The sequence below is a fragment of the Callithrix jacchus genome, chromosome 20 (genome assembly GCF_049354715.1).
Source record: "Callithrix jacchus isolate 240 chromosome 20, calJac240_pri, whole genome shotgun sequence".
In the NCBI taxonomy this organism is placed as follows: domain Eukaryota; kingdom Metazoa; phylum Chordata; class Mammalia; order Primates; family Cebidae; genus Callithrix; species Callithrix jacchus.
Window position 1 is genome coordinate 46,755,622 of NC_133521.1, and position 22,383 is coordinate 46,778,004.

The 22,383-nt window shown below is 55.1% G+C and overlaps 1 protein-coding gene across 15 annotated transcripts in view; it reads left to right on the plus strand.

Moving 5' to 3' along the window:
• ACSF3 (acyl-CoA synthetase family member 3) overlaps window positions 1–22,383 on the plus strand; it is a 76,023-nt gene that overhangs the window by 17,583 nt on the left and 36,057 nt on the right. For all 15 annotated transcript variants that reach the window (XR_004737467.3, XR_615765.5, XR_013530313.1 and 12 more), the window contains 3 exons: window positions 1,454–1,608; window positions 3,469–3,617; window positions 14,718–14,830. Coding sequence is in view for 12 of the 15 variants with exons in the window: in XM_078357996.1 (XP_078214122.1) it covers window positions 1,454–1,608; window positions 3,469–3,617; window positions 14,718–14,830 (417 nt within the window). In the remaining 3 variants the exon portion in view is untranslated. The remainder of the gene's footprint in view (window positions 1–1,453; window positions 1,609–3,468; window positions 3,618–14,717; window positions 14,831–22,383) is intronic.

Below are 22,383 nucleotides of genomic sequence, written 5' to 3' on the forward strand. Positions count from 1 at the left end.
GATGGACAGTGAGGAGGTGGGAGGAGCCAGGGATGGACTGTACTGTCAGCTTTCATTGGCCCCAGTCTCAGCACTGTGTGGATGAGATCTGACCAGTGCGTCATGGGCCTCTGTTAGGGGCTGACCCCACAGCACAAAGCATGCCCTCTGCCCTCTGCCCTCTGCCCTCTGCCACAGCCATTCGGGGCTCCACGTGGAACATCTGCAGGTAGAGAGGGCCACGGAAGGAGCATGGCTCACCAGCTCTTCCTGAAGCTTTATGGGCAATGCAAGAAACCGCTAATGAATAAGGAACTTAAAACATTTATATTTAAGCAAGAAATGTTTATTATGGAATAAAATATATTCACATGACTCTTAGATAAAAGACTTCACCTATTGACTAGTCACCGCGTGCCTCTCCATACTGGAAACCGTGCTGACTTGGGGTCTGCAGGTGGCCGCCGGGGCCTCCTGCCAGCTTCCCCAAGGTGCACATCTGCCCTCCTCTGTGTTGCTGGAAGAGCCTGCCCTACCCGTGTCTCTCCATGCCCACAGATCCCAAAGCCTTTTTCAGCTCTCCCCATGATTGCTCTTCGCCCCCCATGACTTCTCTTCCCCCTACGATTGCTCTTCCCCCCAATGATTACTCTTCCTCCTCCACGATTGCTCTTCCCCCACATGATTGCTCTTCCCCCCACAATTGCTCTTTGCCCCACAATTGCTCTTCCCCCCCATGATTGCTCTTCTCCCTCCCATGATTGCTCTTCCCCCTCCACGATTGCTCTTCCCCCCCACGATTGCTCTTCCCCCCCACGATTGCTCTTCTCCACCACGATTGCTCTTCCCCCCACGATTGCTCTTCTCCACCACGATTGCTCTTCCCCCAATAATTGCCCTTCCTCCTCCACGATTGCTCTTTCCCCCCCGCACAATTGCTCTTCCCCCTCCAAGATTGCTCTTCCTCCCCACGATTGCTCTTCTCCACCACAATTGCTCTTCCTCCCCACAGTTGCTCTCCCCTGCCATGATTACTCTCCACCCACGGTTGCTTTTCCCCCCATGGTTGCTCACCCCTGCCACAGTTGCTCTATCTCCCACGATTACTCTTCCTCCTCCCACAATTGCTCTTCCCCCCACGATTGCTCTTCCCCTCCCACGATTACTCTTCCTCCTCCCACAATTGCTCTCCCCCCGACGATTGCTCTTCCCCCCATGGTTGCTCTTCCCCCTCCACAATTGCTCTTCCGCCTCCACGGTTGCTCTTCCCCTTTCAGGGCAGACACAGTTGCCCCACGCAAGGTGACTTCTGTGGGAACAGGTCGGAGGCCGAGGCACCGCTTTTAGATGGGAGACGCTGTGGACTCCTGACTGTGACCGATGAGAGGCTCCGTGCGTGGAGCCGGGAGCCCCTGCCGTGGGTCTCGGTGCCTGCTTGCTCATCTTCTTACTGAGGGCTTCCTTTCCTCTGCAGGTTTGGGAGAAGTTCTTAAGTTCTGAAACGCCGCAGATCAGTGTCTTTATGGCAGTGCCCACCATGTACGCCAAGCTGATGGAGTACCACGACAGACATTTCACCCAGATGCATGTCCAGGATTTCATGCGTGCCGTTTGTGAACAAAAAATCAGGTAAATGAAAAGACTTTCCATTCAGACAGTCTTAAAGATCAACAGATAGAACTGACTTCCAATAAATCACTTCTGAGTTCTAGGAAGCAGCAGGGTGTGTTTCCTTTCAGTGTTCTCCCTCTCCACCCGTCTATACGCGTATCTAGAATCTGTTCCACGCTGACTTCTGTCTGTAGTCCGTGTCACTCTGTCTCTGTCTCAGGTCTCATTGTCTCTGTCTTTCTCACCGTCTCTCTCTGTCTGTGTCTCGCCCGTCTTTCTCTCCATCTGTCTCTCTTTCTCCATCTGTCTCTACCTCTGTGTCTCTGTCTTCATCTGTGTGTCTTCTCTCTCTCCTGTCTGTCTGTCTGTCATGGGGTCTGAAGAACCAGGGTGAGGACAGTGACCTGAGACACTGGCTCCTGCCTCCTGTGCCCATGTGTCCCCAGCGCCTGCCTCCCCCCCCACCCCGGCTCCGGTTCGGCAGCTTCTCTTTCTGCCTTTATCAGCAGCCCCGTGACCCCTCCTACCTAGGGCGCATTCTGCTGCTTTTCCTCCCATCCCTGCTCCTCCCAGGGCCGATCTGGTCTTTCAGGCCATTCAGTGGCGTGTTTGCTCTGCACTCTTGCCTGAACCTGCAGGCCTGGGAAAGTCCCCTTTCCCTCGTGTCTGCTGAAGTGTGTCCACTAACTGGAGATACACACGTGTGGCTCAGCGAGTCTCCGCACTCACCACAGCCCGCACCACCCACAGAGTCCTGGGTGGGGGGTTTTCTTGTTGTAGGAGGCAGGAGTGGCATGGCGGGCGGACCACAGGAAGTGAACAGAAGGCTCCACTTAACTGCGTTTCCAGTGGGTTTGTGTGTGTCTGCGGCTGCCGTGCCACTCCTCCCCGTCCTCAGGAAGTGCCCAGGGAAGCGGCACTTGGTTCCTGGAGAGAATTCCGGGCTGTCAGGACACACACCTGATCCTGCTTCCTCCCTTTGCCATTCCCTTACCCCTTTTCTGAGAGGCTGCCAGAGCCGTGGTGTTGCTGCTTCTGCTCACTGCCCGCCCAAAGCCCCACCTGGGGTGCCCTGGGGCTGAGCGGGGTAAGCAGTCCACTTTACCACATCTAAGGGACCGACGGCAAGAATGAGGTCGGTGAAGGAGAGGACCCCATGATTTCCAGGGTGACAGAGGCAACGAGGCCTCAGCCATCTGGACTTCCCAGCCAGGGTCCTGGCCATGCTGCCCCTCATAAAGCGGGGCAGCAGGGACCCCTCTGCTCAAACCCAAACAAGAGCGCCTTCCCTCTGCATGTGAGGCTGTGTGAGTGCAGCTCGGTGGCTTGGAGGATTCTCCAGCCCTCATCCTGCCAAGCGTGAGCCGAGCCTGTGAGCTGAGATGGCTCCACCTCTGCGGGTGGTTCTGAGCCCCTTGGGTGTGTCTGGCCTCACCCCTTGGGTGCTACAAGCCATTCATCCATGTCCCCGTTCTCCTGTGGAGCCTTCGAGCTGAGCTGGCTGTAGTCCCGGAGGTGCCTGGCCACAGCCGCCACACCGTGGCTGCTCCCCCGTGGTCGGCTCTGTGGTCAGCAGCTGTGCGCTCACTGCTGTTCTTGAGCATCGCTGTGAACAGCGCGGGAACTTTGGGGGGGACACCACGGACCCTAAGCACATTGTTACCCTAATTAGCTGTTAGGCCTGCTTACCTTCTAAAATACACCCAACAAATCATTTCCAAAAAGCGAAGTCACACGTCACCCAGGCTGCAGTGCTGGCCTGGGTGTGTGCTGCACGCAGTGCTGTGTGCGGCCCTGACTGCTGCGCTGGCGAAGGGGCGCCACCTCTGCGCACAGGGCCTCCCCGAGGGCTAAGGCTGCCTTTGGTTGTGCGTGTAGGCTCATGGTGTCGGGCTCCGCTGCCCTGCCCCTCCCCGTGCTGGAGAAGTGGAAGAACATCACAGGCCACACCCTGCTGGAGCGGTACGGCATGACCGAGATCGGCATGGCTCTGTCCGGGCCCCTGAACCCCGCAGCGCGCGTGCCAGGTACCAGCACTGCCCGTCGCCCCGTTCCCCTCCCACTTTGCCTTGAGGCCCCCCCGCCCCGCACTGGCAGGCCTGTCTCCAACCACCCACATTTGGACTGAAGGGCAGTATGGAGGGTGCTCCCCTGTGGGACAGACCACCAGGCCAGGAGAGCCCTCTGGGCACTCAGCCAGCCTTCTCCCAGGTCTCAGTCAGGTGGATAGGGAGGGGTGTCGTGCTGGCCCCTGGCTGCGTGACTGGGGCGACATGGAAAGAACAGCAGCACCTGGCACAGGTTGGCACACATCTCAGAGGAAGACTGGGCCCATGCTGCTGGCTCCACACCATGTCAGCCGTGGTGGGAGCCTCCATCTGCCTGGAGTCCGGGTGCCAGGCAGTGCCAGGGGAGGTGGGTGTGGGGGACAGGGTGGGGTGAGTGACCCAAGTGCCTGTCTTCTCTAGATGGGCTCCTGGCACCAGGCCCCTCTTGTCCAGTCTTCCCTAACAATCCCATTCTGACTTTCTTATCGGCCAATGCTTCCAGCCCTGGGTCCTCCACAGGGACTTAGGGGAGCAAAGCCCACAGCTGGGGGGGCATCCCGTTTCCTTCCATGAGCAGAGCCCACAGCTGGGGGTGCCCCACTTCTTCCATGAGAGCCCACAGCTGGAGGGTGCCCGCTTCCTTGCATGAGCAGAGCCCACAGCTGGGGGGGTGCCCGTTTCCTTCCATGAGCAGAGCCCACAGCTGGGGGGTGCCCCACTTCTTCCATGAGCAGAGCCCACAGCTGGGGGGTGCCCGCTTCCTTCCATGAGCAGAGCCCACAGCTGGGGGGGTGCCCGTTTCCTTCCATGAGCAGAGCCCACAGCTGGGGAGTGCCCCACTTCTTCCATGAGCAGAGCCCACAGCTGGGGGGTGCCCGCTTCCTTCCATGAGCAGAGCCCACAGCTGGGGGGGTGCCCGTTTCCTTCCATGAGCAGAGCCCACAGTTGGGGGGGTGCCCGTTTCCTTCCATGAGCAGAGCCCACAGCTGGGGGTGCTCCACTTCTTCCATGAGCAGAGCCCATAGCTGGGGGGTGCCCGTTTCCTTCCATGAGCAGAGCCCACAGCTGGGGAGTGTCCGTTTCCTTCCATGGGCAGAGCCCACAGCTGGGGGTGCCCCACTTCTTCCATGAGCAGAGCCCATAGCTGGGGGTACCCGTTTCCTTCCATGAGCAGAGCCCACAGCTTGGGGTGCCCCACTTCCTTCTGTACAGCCCTTTCAGTCTGTCCAGACCAGAAGAGAGCTCTTGGTATACACGTGAAAGTGAGACAGTCCCACGTGTCTGTCTGTGCAGCTGCTTACCTGCATATACAGTGAGGTTACCCCTCTGCTGTGCGGTTCCATCAGTCTGAGGATGGCTCCTCGCCTCGTTCTGTGACATCACAGTCAGATAGAGGAGATCCCTCACCTCAGTTCTGTGACATCACAGTCAGATAGAGGAGGCTCCTGACCTCATTCTGTGATACCACAGTCAGATAGAGGAGGCTCCTCTTCTCAGAAACTAACTTTTCCTCCCTGGTGGTCAGCACCTCCTCTGCCTCCGAGGCCCGGCCCCTTGTTCCCATTTCTCTTCCGGTGGTTTTGCTTCTTCTGGAAGGTCATGTGGCTGAATCGTGCAGGATGGGGCCTCCGGGCCTGGCTGCCTGCACTCGGCTTCCGCCTGCCCTCGCCCAAGCTGTGTGTGTCAGAGCTCGCTCCTTTCACTACCGAGTGGATCTGTGTGTGGATGTGTTGCAGAGTTCGGAGCCTGGAGAGACCGTTGAGGTTGCAGAGGGAGTTTGTTTTAGGTGGACCTTGGCCCACCTCGAATGCGCGTCCAAAGTGGCTGAGTGCCTAACAGAGACAGGGCTTGCCTTTATCTGTGAAGCACACGGTGGCGGGAAGACAAGTTTGCAGGTGCAGAACAGTGTATCAAACAGTGACAGACACTTCACTCCGGTTTCCATATGACGCGCTCTGCAGCGCTCGTTACGTGTAGAGCTCAGGAATCCTAACACGAGCCTTACCTGTTCTGTTGCCCCCCGCGACAGCACCTGGAGGGCTGCAGTCCAGCTGCTTCCACATGGCTTACGGCCTTCACTGAACACACACAGGTATCAGCTGCAGAGAAGAATGCGAGAATCTCTAAACAGGCTGCAAAGCAACACACACTGCTGCGGGAGGGGAGGGACTGGGAAGTCTGCTTACAGAAGAAATGTTTAATTTCTGCTCCTCTTTCCTGCATTCATTTTAATTTTATGTTATGTTTCATTCATTTTTCTCTTCCCCCTTCAGATGCGCCACCGCTTGGGACCCCGTTTTAGGCAGTGACACGTAAGATGTCATAAACATTGGCGGGCAGATTCTGTGCAAACTTGGGTTTTTATTTCACTTGGGCGGGTACATAGGAGAGGGATGGCGGGGTTGTCTGAAGCTGCCAAGCTGTTCTCCACAGCACTGGCACTGTCCCCTTCCCCTGCGAAGGGCGGGAGGTCAGGAGCGCCTGCTGCTCAAACAGGCGGTGACGGGGTTTTATTGGGTTCCTGTTTCCCTCATGACGGTGGTGGTGAACACCTGGTTCCTCATGACGGTGGTGTGGGCGTCTCTTCCCATCACTCTCGTGACAGTGGTGTGGGCGTCTCTCCCCGTCTCTGTCGTGACAGTGCTGTGGGCTTCTCTCCCTGTCACTGTCGTGACAATGGTGTGGGCGTCTCTCCCCGTCACTGTCGTGACAGTGGTGTGGGCGTCTCTCCCCGTCACTGTCGTGACAGTGGTGTGGGCGTCTCTCCCCGTCACTCTTGTGACAGTGGTGTGGGCCTCTCCCCTCGTCTCTGTCGTGACAGTGGTGTGGGCGTCTCTCCCCATCACTCTTGTGACGGTGGTGTGGGCGTCTCTTCTCGTCTCTGTCGTGACAGTGGTGTGGGCGTCTCTCCCCGTCTCTGTCATGACAGTGGTGTGGGCGTCTCTCCCCGTCTCTGCTGTGACAGTGGTGTGGGCATCTTTTCCCGTCTCTGCCGTGACAGTGGTGTGGGCGTCTCTCCCCATCACTCTCGTGACAGTGGTGTGGGCGTCTCTCCCCGTCTCTGTCGTGACAGTGGTGTGGGCGTCTCTCCCCATCTCTGCCGTGACAGTGGTGTGGGCGTCTCTCCCCGTCTCTGTCGTGACACTGGTGTGGGCGTCTCTCCCCGTCTCTGTCGTGACACTGGTGTGGGCGTCTCTCCCTGTTACTCTCGTGACAGTGGTGTGGGCGTCTCTTCTCGTCTCTGTCGTGACACTGGTGCGGGCGTCTTTTCCCGTGTCTCTTGTGACAGTGGTGTCGGCGTCTCTTTCTGTCTCTCTTGAGAGAGCCACCACTGTTATGAGAGAGACAGGAAGAGGCGTCGACACCACTGTCATTTCAGACTCTGATCCATTTTGAATTCATTTTGTGCACAGTGCAAGATACGGCCCACAGATTTTTTTAGCATCTGAGTGCAGCCTTTCCAGCACTGTTCATTGAGAAGACTCCCTCCATCAAGCGGCCCTTTGGATCTTTGTGGAAAGTTCATCGACTGCGTGGGGTTGACTCCTATACTCTGCTCGGTCCCTTGCTCTGTCTGTGTGTCCTTTGGCTAATTCCATGCTGGCTTGATTCTTGGGGCCCTAGGGTAAGCCTGGACATAGTGGTGCCTGGGCCCAGCTGGGGCCCGGCCGTGATACGGTGCTGGGGCTTGCAGGGTGAGTGTGAGGGCAAGGCTGCTGGGCTGGAAGGAGAGGAGGAGAGGCTCCTCCTGTGGGCTCACAGCTGGGCCTGGGAGTCGTGGGGGCTGCTAGGTGTCTTCTGAGTGAAGGGAGGTCCCTGTTGGTGGGGCGTCCCGAGCAGGATGATGGGGCCGTGGCAGTGAGAGCCTCTGCTGCAGTGCAGAGCTGCCCGTGCAGTAGCCACACAGAGCGGGGGGCCTGCTGTGACAGGGCCCAGGGCAGTGGGCAGGTGGCAGCATATTGTGAAAAGAAGTCATTGCGAGTGACAAGAAGTATGTCAGACCCCAGGAAACCGCTGTCGGTGCTGGTGCTCCCTTCCCTGGACTGGCGCTCACATCTCCACGGTGGCTGTGGCATCAGCTCATTCCTCGGTGGCTAAAGCTCTCTGGTGGAAATAAGATGGGGGCCTTGAAGTCAAACTCGAGTATAACCTCGAGTCTCTGTCCTCGTCATCATCCTTCTTAGCACGATGTGCTGATTTTGTCTGGCACCACCTGTAGCAGTTGCCACATCACCTGTGCTGAATGACGGAGCAGAGCCCAGCTCAGTGAGGGGTACAGGTGAGTGAGGACCAATGGGGTGACGGCTCCAGGCTGTGCCCTGTGTTTGTTGTGAGGGGTACAGACGAGTGAGGACCGATGGGGTGACGGCTCCAGGCCGTGTCCTGTGTTTGTTGTGAGGGGTACAGGCGAGTGAGGACCGATGGGGTGACGGCTCCGGGCCGTGTCCTGGGTTTGTTGTGGGGATACAGGCGAGTGAGGACCGATGGGGTGACGGCTCCGGGCTGTGTCCTGGGTTTGTTGTGGGGATACAGGCAAGTGAGGACCGATGGGGTGACGGCGCCGGGCCGTGTCCTGGGTTTGTTGTGAGGGTACAGGCGAGTGAGGACCGATGGGGTGACGGCTCCGGGCCATGCCCTGTGTTTGTTGTGAGGGGTACAGACGAGTGAGGACCGATGGGGTGACGGCTCCAGGCCGTGTCCTGTGTTTGTTGTGAGGGGTACAGGCGAGTGAGGACCGATGGGGTGACGGCTCCGGGCCGTGTCCTGGGTTTGTTGTGGGGATACAGGCGAGTGAGGACCGATGGGGTGACGGCGCCGGGCCGTGTCCTGTGTTTGTTGTGAGGGTACAGGCGAGTGAGGACCAATGGGGTGACGGCTCCGGGCCGTGTCCTGGGTTTGTTGTGGGGATACAGGCGAGTGAGGACCGATGGGGTGACGGCTCCGGGCCGTGTCCTGGGTTTGTTGTGGGGATACAGGCAAGTGAGGACCGATGGGGTGACGGCGCCGGGCCGTGTCCTGGGTTTGTTGTGAGGGTACAGGCGAGTGAGGACCGATGGGGTGACGGCTCCGGGCCGTGTCCTGGGTTTGTTGTGAGGGGTACAGGCGAATGAGGACCGATGGGGTGACAGTGCTGGGCCGTGTCCTGGGTTTTTTGTGAGGGGTACAGGCGAGTGAGGACCGATGGGGTGACGGCTCTGGGCCGTGTCCTGGGTTTGTTGTGGGGATACAGGCGAGTGAGGACCGATGGTGTGATGGCGCCGGGCCATGTCCTGTGTTTGCTCCAGAAGCGTGTGAGCAGGTCAGGTTCCGTGTACCCGAATCTGTCTGCACAGTTTGTGGTTGCTGACGACTGTTCATACACACTATTGCTTTGTGTGTCCTCTCGTTTCATATCCTCAAAATGGCCCCTGCTGTGGGCTCACTTTTTCCATTCATGCACAAGAAGCCACGGAGCCTGCCCACGGTCACGGGCTAGTGAGTGACACAGATATGCACACGCACTTCCCAGGCCTGCCATGCTGCCAGGAGCACAGTGGCCTCTTCCACGGTCCTGACTGGAGAAGACAGAGAAAATGGACAGGGACCCCCGGCCTTTTTTGCTGGAGTAGATACAAGGCCGAGAAGCTGAAGCCAGGAGCAGCTCGGGAGCCGCTGTCTACACCGATGGTGCCAGGAGCAGTCTGGGGAACGCTGTCTACACTGAGGACGCAGGAGCAGCCCAGGGAATGCTTCTACACTGAGGGTGCCAAAGAGCAGACGGGGGCCCCGAGGCTCTGGGGGAACCTCACCCTCCTCCACTGGAGCGGAACTCCCAGGCGAGCAGGAAGGAGCCCCAGACAGAGAGCACACGGAGAGGAGTCCCTGGCTGAGGAACGGGATCCAGAAACCCTGAAGCTTCAGGGTTATTGGGCAAGAAATCCGGGCGCACAACTCTCTGCGTCTTCAACTACCTACTAGAGCTTTACCTGGGCGCTGAGGACAGTCCCTCTTCTCTAAGGGAGGCGGAAACATCTGCAATTTGTCCTTGTCTCTAAATCACGAGCAGTGTCAGTTCTTTAAAGTGGCCACAGCACCGAATCCAGTATGCCCACGGAAACTCTAAAATGCAGCCTCCCGAACAGCGTTACTGGAGGGCACGGCGGTGAAGAGCCTTCCTCACTCTCGGGCTCTACCCGCTCCCTGGTGGCCATGGCCTCGGCCCTTGGGTTGGCTCCAGCTGCGGGATCTGGGCTTGTGCTTGGCCTCGCTGCTGCGGGCTTGGGGGAGAGAGAAGAAGAGAAGCCGGGTGGAGGGTGAGCTCTGCCATGTGTAACGTGTCCGCCAGGTGGAGGGTGAGGTCTGCATGTGTAACATATCCGCCAGGCGGAGGGTGAGGTCTGCATGTGTAACATATCCGCCAGGCGGAGGGTGAGGTCTGCGTGTGTAACATATCCGCCAGGCGGAGGGTGAGGTCTGTGTGTGTAACGTGTCTGCCAGGCGGAGGGTGAGGTCTGCGTGTGTAACGTGTCCGCCAGGCGGAGGGTGAGGTCTGCGTGTGTAACATATCCGCCAGGCGGAGGGTGAGGTCTGCGTGTGTAACATATCCGCCAGGCGGAGGGTGAGGTCTGCGTGTGTAACGTATCCGCCAGGCGGAGGGTGAGGTCTGCGTGTGTAACGTGTCCGCCAGGCGGAGGGTGAGGTCTGCGTGTGTAACGTGTCCGCCAGGCGGAGGGTGAGGTCTGCGTGTGTAACGTATCCGCCAGGCGGAGGGTGAGGTCTGCGTGTGTAACGTATCCGCCAGGCGGAGGGTGAGGTCTGCGTGTGTAACGTATCCGCCAGGCGGAGGGTGAGGTCTGCGTGTGTAACGTATCCGCCAGGCGGAGGGTGAGGTCTGCGTGTGTAACGTATCCGCCAGGCGGAGGGTGAGGTCTGCGTGTGTAACGTGTCCGCCAGGCGGAGGGTGACGTCTGCGTGTGTAACGTGTCCGCCAGGCGGAGGGTGAGGTCTGCGTGTGTAACGTGTCCGCCAGGCGGAGGGTGAGGTCTGCGTGTGTAACGTGTCCGCCAGGCGGAGGGTGAAGTCTGCGTGTGTAACGTGTCCGCCAGGCGGAGGGTGAGGTCTGCGTGTGTAACGTGTCCGCCAGGCGGAGGGTGAGGTCTGCGTGTGTAACGTATCCGCCAGGCGGAGGGTGAGGTCTGTGTGTGTAACGTGTCTGCCAGGCGGAGGGTGGGCTCTGCGTGTGTAACGTATCCGCCAGGCGGAGGGTGACGTCTGCGTGTGTAACATATCCGCCAGGCGGAGGGTGAGGTCTGCGTGTGTAACATATCCGCCAGGCGGAGGGTGAGGTCTGTGTGTGTAACGTGTCTGCCAGGCGGAGGGTGGGCTCTGCGTGTGTAACGTATCCGCCAGGCGGAGGGTGACGTCTGCGTGTGTAACGTATCCGCCAGGCGGAGGGTGAGGTCTGCGTGTGTAACATATCCGCCAGGCAGAGGGTGAGGTCTGCGTGTGTAACATATCCGCCAGGCAGAGGGTGAGGTCTGTGTGTGTAACATATCCGCCAGGCAGAGGGTGAGGTCTGTGTGTGTAACATATCCGCCAGGCAGAGGGTGAGCTCTGCCATGTGTAACATATCTGCCAGGCAGAGGGTGAGGTCTGCGTGTGTAACATATCCGCCAGGCAGAGGGTGAGGTCTGTGTGTGTAACATATCCGCCAGGCGGAGGGTGAGGTCTGCGTGTGTAACATATCCGCCAGGCAGAGGGTGGGCTCTGCATGTGTAACATATCCGCCAGGCGGAGGGTGAGGTCTGCGTGTGTAACGTGTCCGCCAGGCGGAGCGTGAGGTCTGCATGTGTAACGTATCTGCCAGGTGGAGGGTGAGGTCTGCGTGTGTAACGTGTCCGCCAGGCAGAGGGTGGGCTCTGCGTGTGTAACGTGTCTGCCGCGGTATGGTGAGGTCTACGTGTGTAACGTGTCCGCCGCTGGAGGGTGAGGTCTGCGTGTGTAACGTGTCCGCCGCTGGAGGGTGAGGTCTGCGTGTGTAACGTGTCCGCCGCTGGAGGGTGAGGTCTGCGTGTGTAATGTGTCTGCTGCGGGAGGGTGGGCTGTGCGTGTGTAACGTGTCCACTGGGTGGAGGGTGAGCTCTGCCATGTGTAACGTGTCTGCTGCAGGATGGTGAGGTCTGCGTGTGTAACGTGTCCACCGCCGGAGGGTGAGGTCTGCGTGTGTAATGTGTCTGCTGCGGGAGGGTGGGCTGTGCGTGTGTAACGTGTCCGCCGGGTGGAGGGTGGGCTCTGCCGTGTGTTACAGTTCTGGGCGTGCTCCATGTGGTTCCTGTGGAGGGAGATGAATAACTGATGGTGAGCACTGCTCACCTAATCACACTCTACCTGGGGTTGAGATCAGATGTGCTCATAGCTCCTGGGCATCTCTGTGGCATTGACAGGGAGCTCCAGGGCCTTACTGGCAGTTTCCCTTGTCCAGGTCCCGGGCACCAGGACGGGCCGCAGGCCAGTTAGAGTTATCAGGGAGGGGCTGACAGCCATTTGAGAGGTGGACTGCCACAGGAATGTAATGAACGTTCAGGCATACCCCCACCCCCACCCCTACCTGCAGCCACGCTCTATGTTGGCCCTCACAGGCCGGGCTCTGTCTGCACCACGCACATGCCCAGGGCACAGAAAGGAACACCGGGGTGTGGGGGCCACTCCCTTGAGCTTCCGTGGGCAGCGCCACTGCTTGACTTCTGGAGAATCCAGACACCGAGCCTCTTCAGCCACGGCAGATGGCGTGGAACGGCCACACACCTACCCACCTGCAGCCCCCGCCCCTAGCCCAACTGTGCCGTGTCCTGGCACTGTTCCCCTGCTCCACTACAGGCCCCACCAGGAAGAGGCGAGCAGCCGCGTGAGATGTTCCTGTTCCAGTGAAACGCCCGGAGCAAAAAAACTGTGACCACAGGCAGCAGACTCGGTGCCAGGTCTGGGGAGGGAGGGCGTGGCAGTTGTGGGCCATGGGGGAGTTCCGACTTGAGTGAGCTGGGGGCTGTGCCGTGTGTGTGTGCGTGTGTGTGTGCGTGTGTGTGTAATACCGCCGTGCTGTGTGCTGTGGAATGCCGAATCATGTGTCACATGGGTTTCACCTCCGTTTTAAAATCTTTAGAAGAAAAACATAAAGGTGGAGGAAGGATGGGAGAAAGGGGGCTGAAGCCGGCCCCCCAGGCCCCCATGCTGGTTCTGACCAGAGTTAAGGTGTGAGGCGTGTGCACATGTGGAGCCACAGGGAACCCCCAAGGTGGCCCAGCCTCGCCTGTGGGACCCCAGGCGTGAACAGGTCTAGCCAGGCCAGCAAGAGTGATCCCAGCACCAGCAGCCCTTCACCGAGTGTCTGGAGGCCGGGACGCCCCGTGGGTTACAGAGTTCACTGAACTGATGCTCCACGCTGACCCTTGAAGTGCCTGAAATCTCACATGTGATAAGCGTTCAGGCACTCCCGCGACGCAGGCCAGGGCGAAGGCCTCACGCCCCGTGGGTGGACAGGAAGTAAGGCCAGGGCGAAGGCCTCACGCCCCGTGGGTGGACAGGAAGTAAGGCCAGGGCGAAGGCCTCACGCCCCGTGGGTGGACAGGAAGTAAGGCCAGGGCGAAGGCCTCACGCCCCGTGGGTGGACAGGAAGTAAGGCCAGGGCGAAGGCCTCACGCCCCGTGGGTGGACAGGAAGTAAGGCCAGGGCGAAGGCCTCACGCCCCGTGGGTGGACAGGAAGTAAGGCCAGGGCGAAGGCCTCACGCCCCGTGGGTGGACAGGAAGTAAGGCCAGGGCGAAGGCCTCACGCCCCGTGGGTGGACAGGAAGTAAGGCCAGGGCGAAGGCCTCACGCCCCGTGGGTGGACAGGAAGTAAGGCCAGGGCGAAGGCCTCACGCCCCGTGGGTGGACAGGAAGTAAGGCCAGGGCGAAGGCCTCACGCCCCGTGGGTGGACAGGAAGTAAGTCCAGGGCGAAGGCCTCACGCCCCGTGGGTGGACAGGAAGTAAGTCCAGGGCGAAGGCCTCACGCCCCGTGGGTGGACAGGAAGTAAGTCCAGGGCGAAGGCCTCACGCCCCGTGGGTGGACAGGAAGTAAGTCCAGGGCGAAGGCCTCACGCCCCGTGGGTGGACGGAAAGTCCAGGGTGAAGGCCTCACGCCTCGTGGGTGGACAGGAAGTCCCATCTCTGCTCTGCCCTTAGGCCATGCCTGTGCTGATGCCACATCGCCAGGGCTGTGTTCCATAAGCAGCCCCTGCCGTCCCACTGCCATCCTAAAGCACGGGCAGAGCAAGGCTGCAGCAGCCCTGTGTATGCCGGCAAGGTGCGCCCCCTGCCTGGGCTCTGTCCCACCCTGGCCAGTATAAGATTTGATTTTAGCCAGGTTGGGACTGTGCAGGTGGGGTGGATGCACTGAGCACATCGTGGGTGGCTAATAAATGAGCCACTCTAAGGTGTGGCCCACCTGCCATGCAGAGCGCAAGACAGCACCTCCCGCTGTGCCCCGGACACACACAGGAACCTCATCATGGACAGCCCTGAGGCCATGAGGGTGAGGCGCCAGCCCTCCTTAGAACAAGCGTATAAAAGTGGAAATGACAGCAGAGTCTATGGGCAGCCGTGAGGCTTTGGGAGATAACTGGGAAAGCGACGTATGAGGAGCCCAGGGCAGGCCAGGCCCAGGGTGCAGTGTGAGCACCTGCTGTGCCATGTGGCCGTCGCTGTGGCATCCGCTGGACCTGAGCACACTGCCTGCCGGCATGTTCTGTGTGGCTCTGCACTCCCGCTTCCCAGGCCGGCTCTCAGGGTCACGTGGCCTGCACTCCACGCTTCCTAGGCCGGCTCCTCTCGAGGTCACGTGGTCTGCACTGTTGCTTCCTAGGCTGTCTCCTCGTGGGGTCACGTGGCCTGCACTCCCACTTCCTGAGCCGTCTTCTCTTGAATCCGGGGCATGTTGCTCCGTTCACACACTGATTCCCGCACGTGGCACACGGGAGCCCAGCAGAATGCAAGCGCAGCACGCACCTCTCTCCCCGTGTCCCTCTCACTGCAGCCTCCCCTTAGTGTTTCTCCTCCCCTGTAGGTTCTGTGGGGACCCCGCTGCCAGGAGTGCAAGTGCGCATTGTCTCAGAAAACTCACAGAAGGAAGGCGACGCCCACACTGTGCACGCAGAGGGAGACGAGAGGGGCACCAAGGTAGGCCACTCTGCTCTTGGCGGTCAGGCTGCCGTCTCTCCAGGCTGGCCTTCTGGGTGGTCCCATGGGGGCATCTTTCCACTGGAGACGGACTTCTGGACACTGTAGGTGCTGGCCAGTGTTCATCTTTGCGCTCACGGAGCAGTGGGCAGAGGAAGCCCAGAGCGGAATGCCACACTGGGCGCACAGCTCCTCCTAGGGTCCCATCCACAGGGACATGCTGACGTGGCCCATGAAGGCCTTGGCTAAGGGCACCCCTGAGAGAAAGCAGGAGAGATTGTTGTTGATGATGGGAGTCTGGTTAAAAATATGAACTGGCCTGGCCCTGGCATCCGTCCTGAGGTGACGCTGACCACAGGCCCCAGGGCGGATGTGGAGAGGGTCACAGAGCCCTGCATGCTAAGGTGGGTGCCTGTGCAGAGCTCACTGATGGCCTCCTAGTCTCGTGTTATTCTAAAATTGACAAAGGTGAACAAGAAGAAAGGACGTCTCATTTCTGTGCGTATTTCAACGTGAGAATCTACTCATCACAAGTGAACTCACATCACGGAGAAAGGTTTAGGGATTATGGGGAAATGGAATCTTGATTTAAAAGGAAATTGTTTTCTCTAAAGCCAGTATCCACACCTGATCCCACACATGATTGACTGTTGCCCTGAGGTTTTGAAAGATGAAGGCTCGAGTCTCACCTTAGCAGACTGCATTCACTGTGGCGCTGTCTCGGCCCTCAGGGGCACATCCGGGCTCCCCGCACAGAGGCAGAGGGGCCGTGGGCTGCTCTCGTGAGTGGACAGCCACATGCCCTCCCTGGACCTTGGTTTCCACACCTGACCAGGTGAGGGTTGGAGCAGTGTTTGTAGCTGGGGAGCGGTGGTTGTGGCTGGGCATTTTAGCCCCAGCAAACAAGTAGGTCGCAGGTGGCTTTCAGTGTCATTTAATGACAAGCTTCAGAACCACCTGAAGTGGTCATTGTTTCCCCACGAAAACCTCTAACTGGGGCCACCTGTAGCAGCCGACCTTCTGTGGAGGGTCACACGGTGCTGCCTGGCCTGGGTCACCTGCAGCGCCTCACTGGGGTGTTATCCTCCAAGGCCCCACTGTGGCCCCGACAGTGCCGTGGGCACCTTCCTGAAACCCATCTGGGTGGCTGCTCCTTGGTGGACACCTGCCTCCCGCCCTCTACAGGGTGGCCTCAGACCCCAGCCCATGCGGTTGTCCTGACACCCCTCTCCCGGGGCTCCTGCCTCGGCCCTGCCGTTATCAGGCTGCCTCTCGGGTCCCTGAAGACACCGGCCCTTCCTGGCTCTCAGGTCTGTGCTCCCTCAGGGCTCGTGCTCCAGACTAGTGAACATGGTGATACCTTGGTTCTGTTTTAGTCAAAGAAACACTCATTGTTTCGCACAGCTTTAGATTCCTCTCCGTGGTCTGTACCCTGCTCCTCTTCACCCTTTAGTGGCCAGAACTCAAGTTACAGGTGTCTGTGACTGACGTTCAGTTGGCCTTCTTGTTCCCAGGTCTGTCTAGTGACTTGGTGCTATGCAGGCAGCTCTGTGGAGCTCAAGCCCTGGATGGAGCAAACCTGTGTGTTTACAGTGTGGAGAGGGGCCGAGGTGCTAGGTGGATGGACCCTGTGTGTTTACAGTGTGGAGAGTGGCCGAGGTGCTGGGTGCATGGAGCCTGTGTGTTTGCAGTGTGGAGAGGGGCTGAGGTCATGGGTGGATTGACCCTGTGTGTTTGCAGTATGGAGAGGGGCTGAGGTCATGGGTGGATGGAGTCTGTGTGTTTGCAGTTTGGAGAGGGGCTGAGTTGCTGGTTAGAGGGACCCTGTTTGTTTGTAGTGTGTAGAGGGGCTCAGGTTTTCGGGTCACTGTCACCACAAAACTGGCCATGAGTGGAAAGGCCTCACCACATTGAGAAGTGACACACAGTTAAATTGAGTTCTTTTTTCTCATCACACAATTTTATCAATTTTCACACATCTGTGTATTCACAGAACTCCCACCACAGTCAGGATCTGAGCAGGTTCACATCGAAAAGCATTCGCTTATCCTCCGGTACCCTGATCTGTATCCATCTGAGTTCTGTCTTCTCAAGAATCTCTTATGGCTAAAATCCCATAGTGTTATATTTCGAGCCTGCGGCTTCTCTCACTTAGGATGGTGCCATTGAGATCCACCCAAATTCCTGTGTGTGTCAGGAATTTGCTCTGTTTATTGCCAAGTAGTATTCTGTGATGTGGGTGTTTATCCAGTCACTCATTGGAAGACATTTGGGTTCTTTCCAGATTGGGGCCATGCTAAGTACAGCTTTATAAACATTATTAATTTCAGGATTTTGTGTGAAAATAAGTTTATATTTCTCTAAGGTAGATCCCTAGGAATGGGGTTGCTTGGTCATATCGAGTGTGTATTTAACTTTAGTAGAAACTGCCAGGCTGTTCTTGTGGAGTTGCTGTGTTATTTTGCATTTCTGCCAGCAGCCGGTGAGAGTCCTGGTTGCTCTGCCTCCTTCTGGCACTTCGTATTGTCGGAAATTTTCCCATTGGCTGCTCTGGCTGGTGTTTGCAGTGCCTGGCTGTGGTTTTGGTGTCACTCTGGCTGGTATAGCAGTTCCTGACTGGTTTCAATGTCACCCTGGCTGTGGTTTCAGTGTCACTCTGGTTGTGGTTTCCATATCACTCTGGCCATAGTTTTCGTGTCGCCCTGGCCGTGGTTTTCGTGTCCCCCGGCCATGGTTTCAGTGTCACCCTAGCCATGATTTCCGTGTCACTCTGGCCGTGGTTTCTATGTTGCTCTGGCCGTGGTTTCCGTGTCGCTCTGGCCATGGTTTCAGTGCCTGGCCGTGGTTTCAGTGCTGCCCTGGCTGTGGTTTCAGTGCCTGGCTGTGGTTTCAGTGTCACTCTGGCCATGGTTTCAGTGCTGCCCTGGCTGTGGTTTCAGTGCCTGGCTGTGGTTTCAGTGTCACTCTGGCCGTGGTTTCAGTGCTGCCCTGGCTGTGGTTTCAGTGTCACTCTGGCCGTGGTTTTAGTGCTGCCCTGGCTGTGGTTTCAGTGTCACTCTGGCCGTGGTTTCAGTGCTGCCCTGGCTGTGGTTTCAGTGCCTGGCTGTGGTTTCAGTGTCACTCTGGCCGTGGTTTCAGTGCTGCCCTGGCTGTGGTTTCAGTGCCTGGCTGTGGTTTCAGTGTCACTCTGGCCGTGGTTTCAGTGCTGCCCTGGCTGTGGTTTCAGTGCCTGGCTGTGGTTTCAGTGTCACTCTGGCCGTGGTTTCAGTGCTGCCCTGGCTGTGGTTTCAGTGCCTGGCTGTGGTTTCAGTGTCACTCTGGCCGTGGTTTCAGTGCTGCCCTGGCTGTGGTTTCAGTGCCTGGCTGTGGTTTCAGTGTCACTCTGGCCGTGGTTTCAGTACTGCCCTGGCTGTGGTTTCAGTGTCACTCTGGCCGTGGTTTCAGTGCTGCCCTGGCTGTGGTTTCAGTGCCTGGCTGTAGTTTCAGTGAGTAGTTGTTTCCCCAGTGGCCATCGATGTGGGGCATCTGTACACATGTTTATTTGCCATCTATAGGTCTTGTTTTAAAGTATCTGTTTAACTCTTCGGACCATTTAACTGGTTTATTTTCCTGCTGTTGAGATGAAGAATAGGTGATTTGCCAGTATTTTCTCTCAGCCTTGTCTTTTCATTCTCTTCCATTTCATAGGTCAAGTCTGCTATCTTTTCTTTACTTTCATGGATCAAGCTTTTGCTGCCATGTCTAACTCCAGGTCGCAAGGGTTTTCTTTTAGGTCTTCATCTGATTGTTTATAGTTTTACATTTATATCCATGCAGTATTTTCAGTGAATTTTTGGGTCATATGTGAGGTTTAGGTGGGAGGTTCATTTTTTTGCATGAACGATTGTTCAAATATCATTTGAAAAGACTACCCTTTCTGCATTGAGTTACCATTGCCTCTTTGCCAAAAATTAGTTGGACATATTTGAGAGGGTCTGTGTGTGGGTACTCTGTTCTGTTCCCATGATCTATGTTTCTATTCTGCTGACACCACATTGTCTTGACTGTTGTGGTTTTATGCTAAGTCTTACAATTATAGTGTGATTTTACCAGCTTTATTCTTTTTCAGAGTTGTTTTGGTGCATGTAATCGATTTTAGAATTAGCTTGTCTATATCTACAAAAAGTCCTTTTGGGATCTTGATTGGAAAGCCAGGCATGGTGGCTCATGCCTGTAATCCCAGCACTTTGGGAAGCCAAGGCAGGCAGGTCAGCTTGAAGCCAGGAGTTCAAGACCAGCCTGGCCAACAGGGTGAAATCCTATCTCTACTAAAAATATTTTAAAAATTAGCCAGATGTGGTGGCACATGCCTGTAATCCTAGCTACTCAGGAGACTGAGGCATAAGAATTGTTTGAGCCTGGGAGATGGAGGTTGAAGTGAGCCAAGATTTTGCCACTGCACTTCAGTCTGGGCAACAGAGCAAGACTCTGTCTCAGAAAAGATATATATATACACGTATATATGTACGTATATATATGCCCGTATATATATGTATACGTGTATATATGCACATATATATGTGTGTGTATATATACGTGTATATGTGTATGTGTGTGTGTGTGTGTGTATATATATATATATATATATATATATATATATATGAGAGAGAGAGAGAGAGAGAGAGAGAGAGAGAGAGAAGGAGATGTTGATTGGAATTTGGCCATTCTGATAGGGGAGATCACTTGGGGGAGAATTAACAATTACTGTATTGAGTCTTCCAATTCATGAACATGGTATGTCTCTCCATTTCCGTAGTTGTACTTTGGTTTCTTCTACGTTGTTTTCAGCATATAGACGCTGTACTTGTTGTGTTAGATTTATACCTAAATGTTTCTTCTTTTCTGTACTCCTCCTTTTAGTCCTCCTCCTCCTTTTCCTCTTCTTCTTTTTAAACTGTTGTAAGTATGGCAGGGGGTGGGGCGTTGTTTGTTTTTTTGAGACAGTCTTGCCCTGTCACCCAGGCTAGAGTGTAATGGTGTGATCTCAACTCACTGCAACCTCTTCTTCCTGGGTTCAAGTGATTCTCATGCCTCAGCCTCCCATGTAGCTGGAATTACAGATGTGTGCACCATATCTGGCTAATTTTTAATAGAGACAAGGTTTCACGTGTTGGCCAGGCTGGTCTCAAACTCCTGGCCTCAAGTAATCTGCCCACCTCAGCCTTCCAAAGTGCTGAGATTACAGGCGTAATCTGTACACTCAGGTTTTTGTTGCTGTTTTCCATTGTTTTGTTGTTAATGTTTAATTGTTCATTGCCAGTAGGTAGAAATACAATTGATTTTTGTGTGTTGGCCTCAGATACTTGAGTTGTTACCTTGCTAAGTTCACTTACTAGTTTTCGGAGGTTTTTGTAGACTTCTTGGGAATTTCTACAGATACAGACAGTTTCATTTCTTCCTTTCCAGTCTGTGTGACTAAAGCCTGACACTTCCAATACCATGTTGAATAGAAGCAGTGAGAGTGGACATGCTTACTTGTGATCTCACAGTAGAAGGATTCAGTCTCTCAGCAAGCGTGTTCGTCATTGGCTCTTTGCAGATTCTATCTATAATATGCTGAGAGTTTTTATCACCAAATGCGTATTGAATATTTTCAAAAACCCTTTTCTGCATTAATTCTGCATTAAGTAATTTTTATTTATTAGGCTGTTAATATGGTAGATTAAATTGAACCAACCTTTTATTCCCAGGACAAACGCCACTTGGTCATGGTGTGTCATTTATTTTTTCATTTTTTAAAAATTTTAAATAGAAAAATATATATATTGTTTTCTTTTTTAAAGATGGGGTTTCACCATGATGGCCAGGCTGGTCTTGAACTCCTGACCTCAGGCGATCCACCCACCTTGGCCGCCCAAAGTGCTAGGATTACAGGCGTGAGCCACCGTGCCCTGTCAGTGTGTCATTTTTTTATATGTAGTACTGGATTTGATTTGCTAACCTATTGCTGAGTATTTTTGCATCTGTATTCATGAGAAATTCTGGTCTGTAGTTTCCCATTTATGTACTTCCTTTGTCTGGGTTGTGTTTGAGGGTGATGTTGGCCTCATTAGATGAGCTGGGAAGTGTTCCCTCCTTTCCTCTTTTTTTCTGGAAGAGATTGTGTGGAATTGGCATTATTTCTAATTTAAATTATTGGTGGAATTCACCAAAGAAATCATCTGGACCTAGAGGTTTTCTTTTCTATTATCACTGTGTATGTGTGACAGTCTCGTTCCAGAATACAGGCTGGAGTGCAGTGGTGCAATCATAGCTCACTGCAGGCTTGTACTCCTGGGCTCAACTGATCCTTCTGCCCCACCCTCTCGAGTAGCTGGGACCACAGACGTGTGCCACCATGCCCAGCTAACTTTTTATTTTTGTTTTTGTAGAGTTGGGGTCTCACTATATTGCACAGGGTGGTCTTGAACTCCTGGCCTCAGGTGATTCTCCCTCCTTGGCCTCCCAAAGTGCTGGGATTACAGGTGTGAGCCACTATGCCCTACCAGTGTTTCTTTTTTGGAAGAAGAAGAACTATGAATTCAATTTCTTCAGTGCTTAGAAGACTATTCAGGTCACTGTTGCATCTTGGGTGACTTTTGGAACATAGGATTTTTGAGGAGTTGGTTCATTTCATCTGTTAACTTTTTGTGTGTAGAGTTTCCCTTCAGGCCATGAAATCATTGAAAGGTTGATAAGGGTCCGCAGAAACAGGATTACAAAACGTTAATAAGGGAATTCTCCTAATAACCTTTTAGTGATGCCGGGGCCTGACGTTACGTTCCCGGCGTGCCTCATGTTGGTGGCTTGTGTCTTCTCTTTCCTTTTTCTATGTTATTCTTTCTAGAGGTTTAACTGTTTTATGGCTCTTTTTTCAAAGAAGTCGCTTTTGGATACGTTGATTTTTCTTTATTGTTTTTCTGTTTTCAGTTTCACTGATGATTGTTGTTTTTTTCTGCTGGCTTCTGGCTTTTCTCTGTTTCTAGTTGCTGAAGGTGAAGCTCTAGTTATTGGTTTGGGGCCTCTCCTGTTTGTAATATGTGCATTTAATGATGTGCATCGCCCTTAAGCAGTAGCTGCATCGCCAGATTTTCATATATTTTTATTTTCATTGAGTTCAAAATATTCTAAATGTTCCTTAAGACTTCCTCTTTGACTTGTGAATTATTTAGAAATATGGCACCTATTTTCCAAATATCTGGATATTTTCCCATTATCTTTATGCCATTGGCTTCTAGTTCAAGTCCACTACAGTCAGAAGACATACTTGGTATATTTCAGTTCTTTTAAATTTGTTAAGTTGTGTTTTGTGGCCCAGAATTTAGTTTCTTTTGAAGAATGTTCTGGTGTACTTGAGAAGAGTATATATTCTTCCCCGGGTGTGGTGGCTCACACCTGTAATCCCAACATTTTGGGAGGCCAAGGCAGGAGAATCACTCGAGCCCAGCCTGGGCAACATGGTGAGATCCCCATCTCTACAAAAAGTTTAAAAAAAAAAAAAAATAGCTGGGCATGGGGTTGCCTTTTGTCCCAGC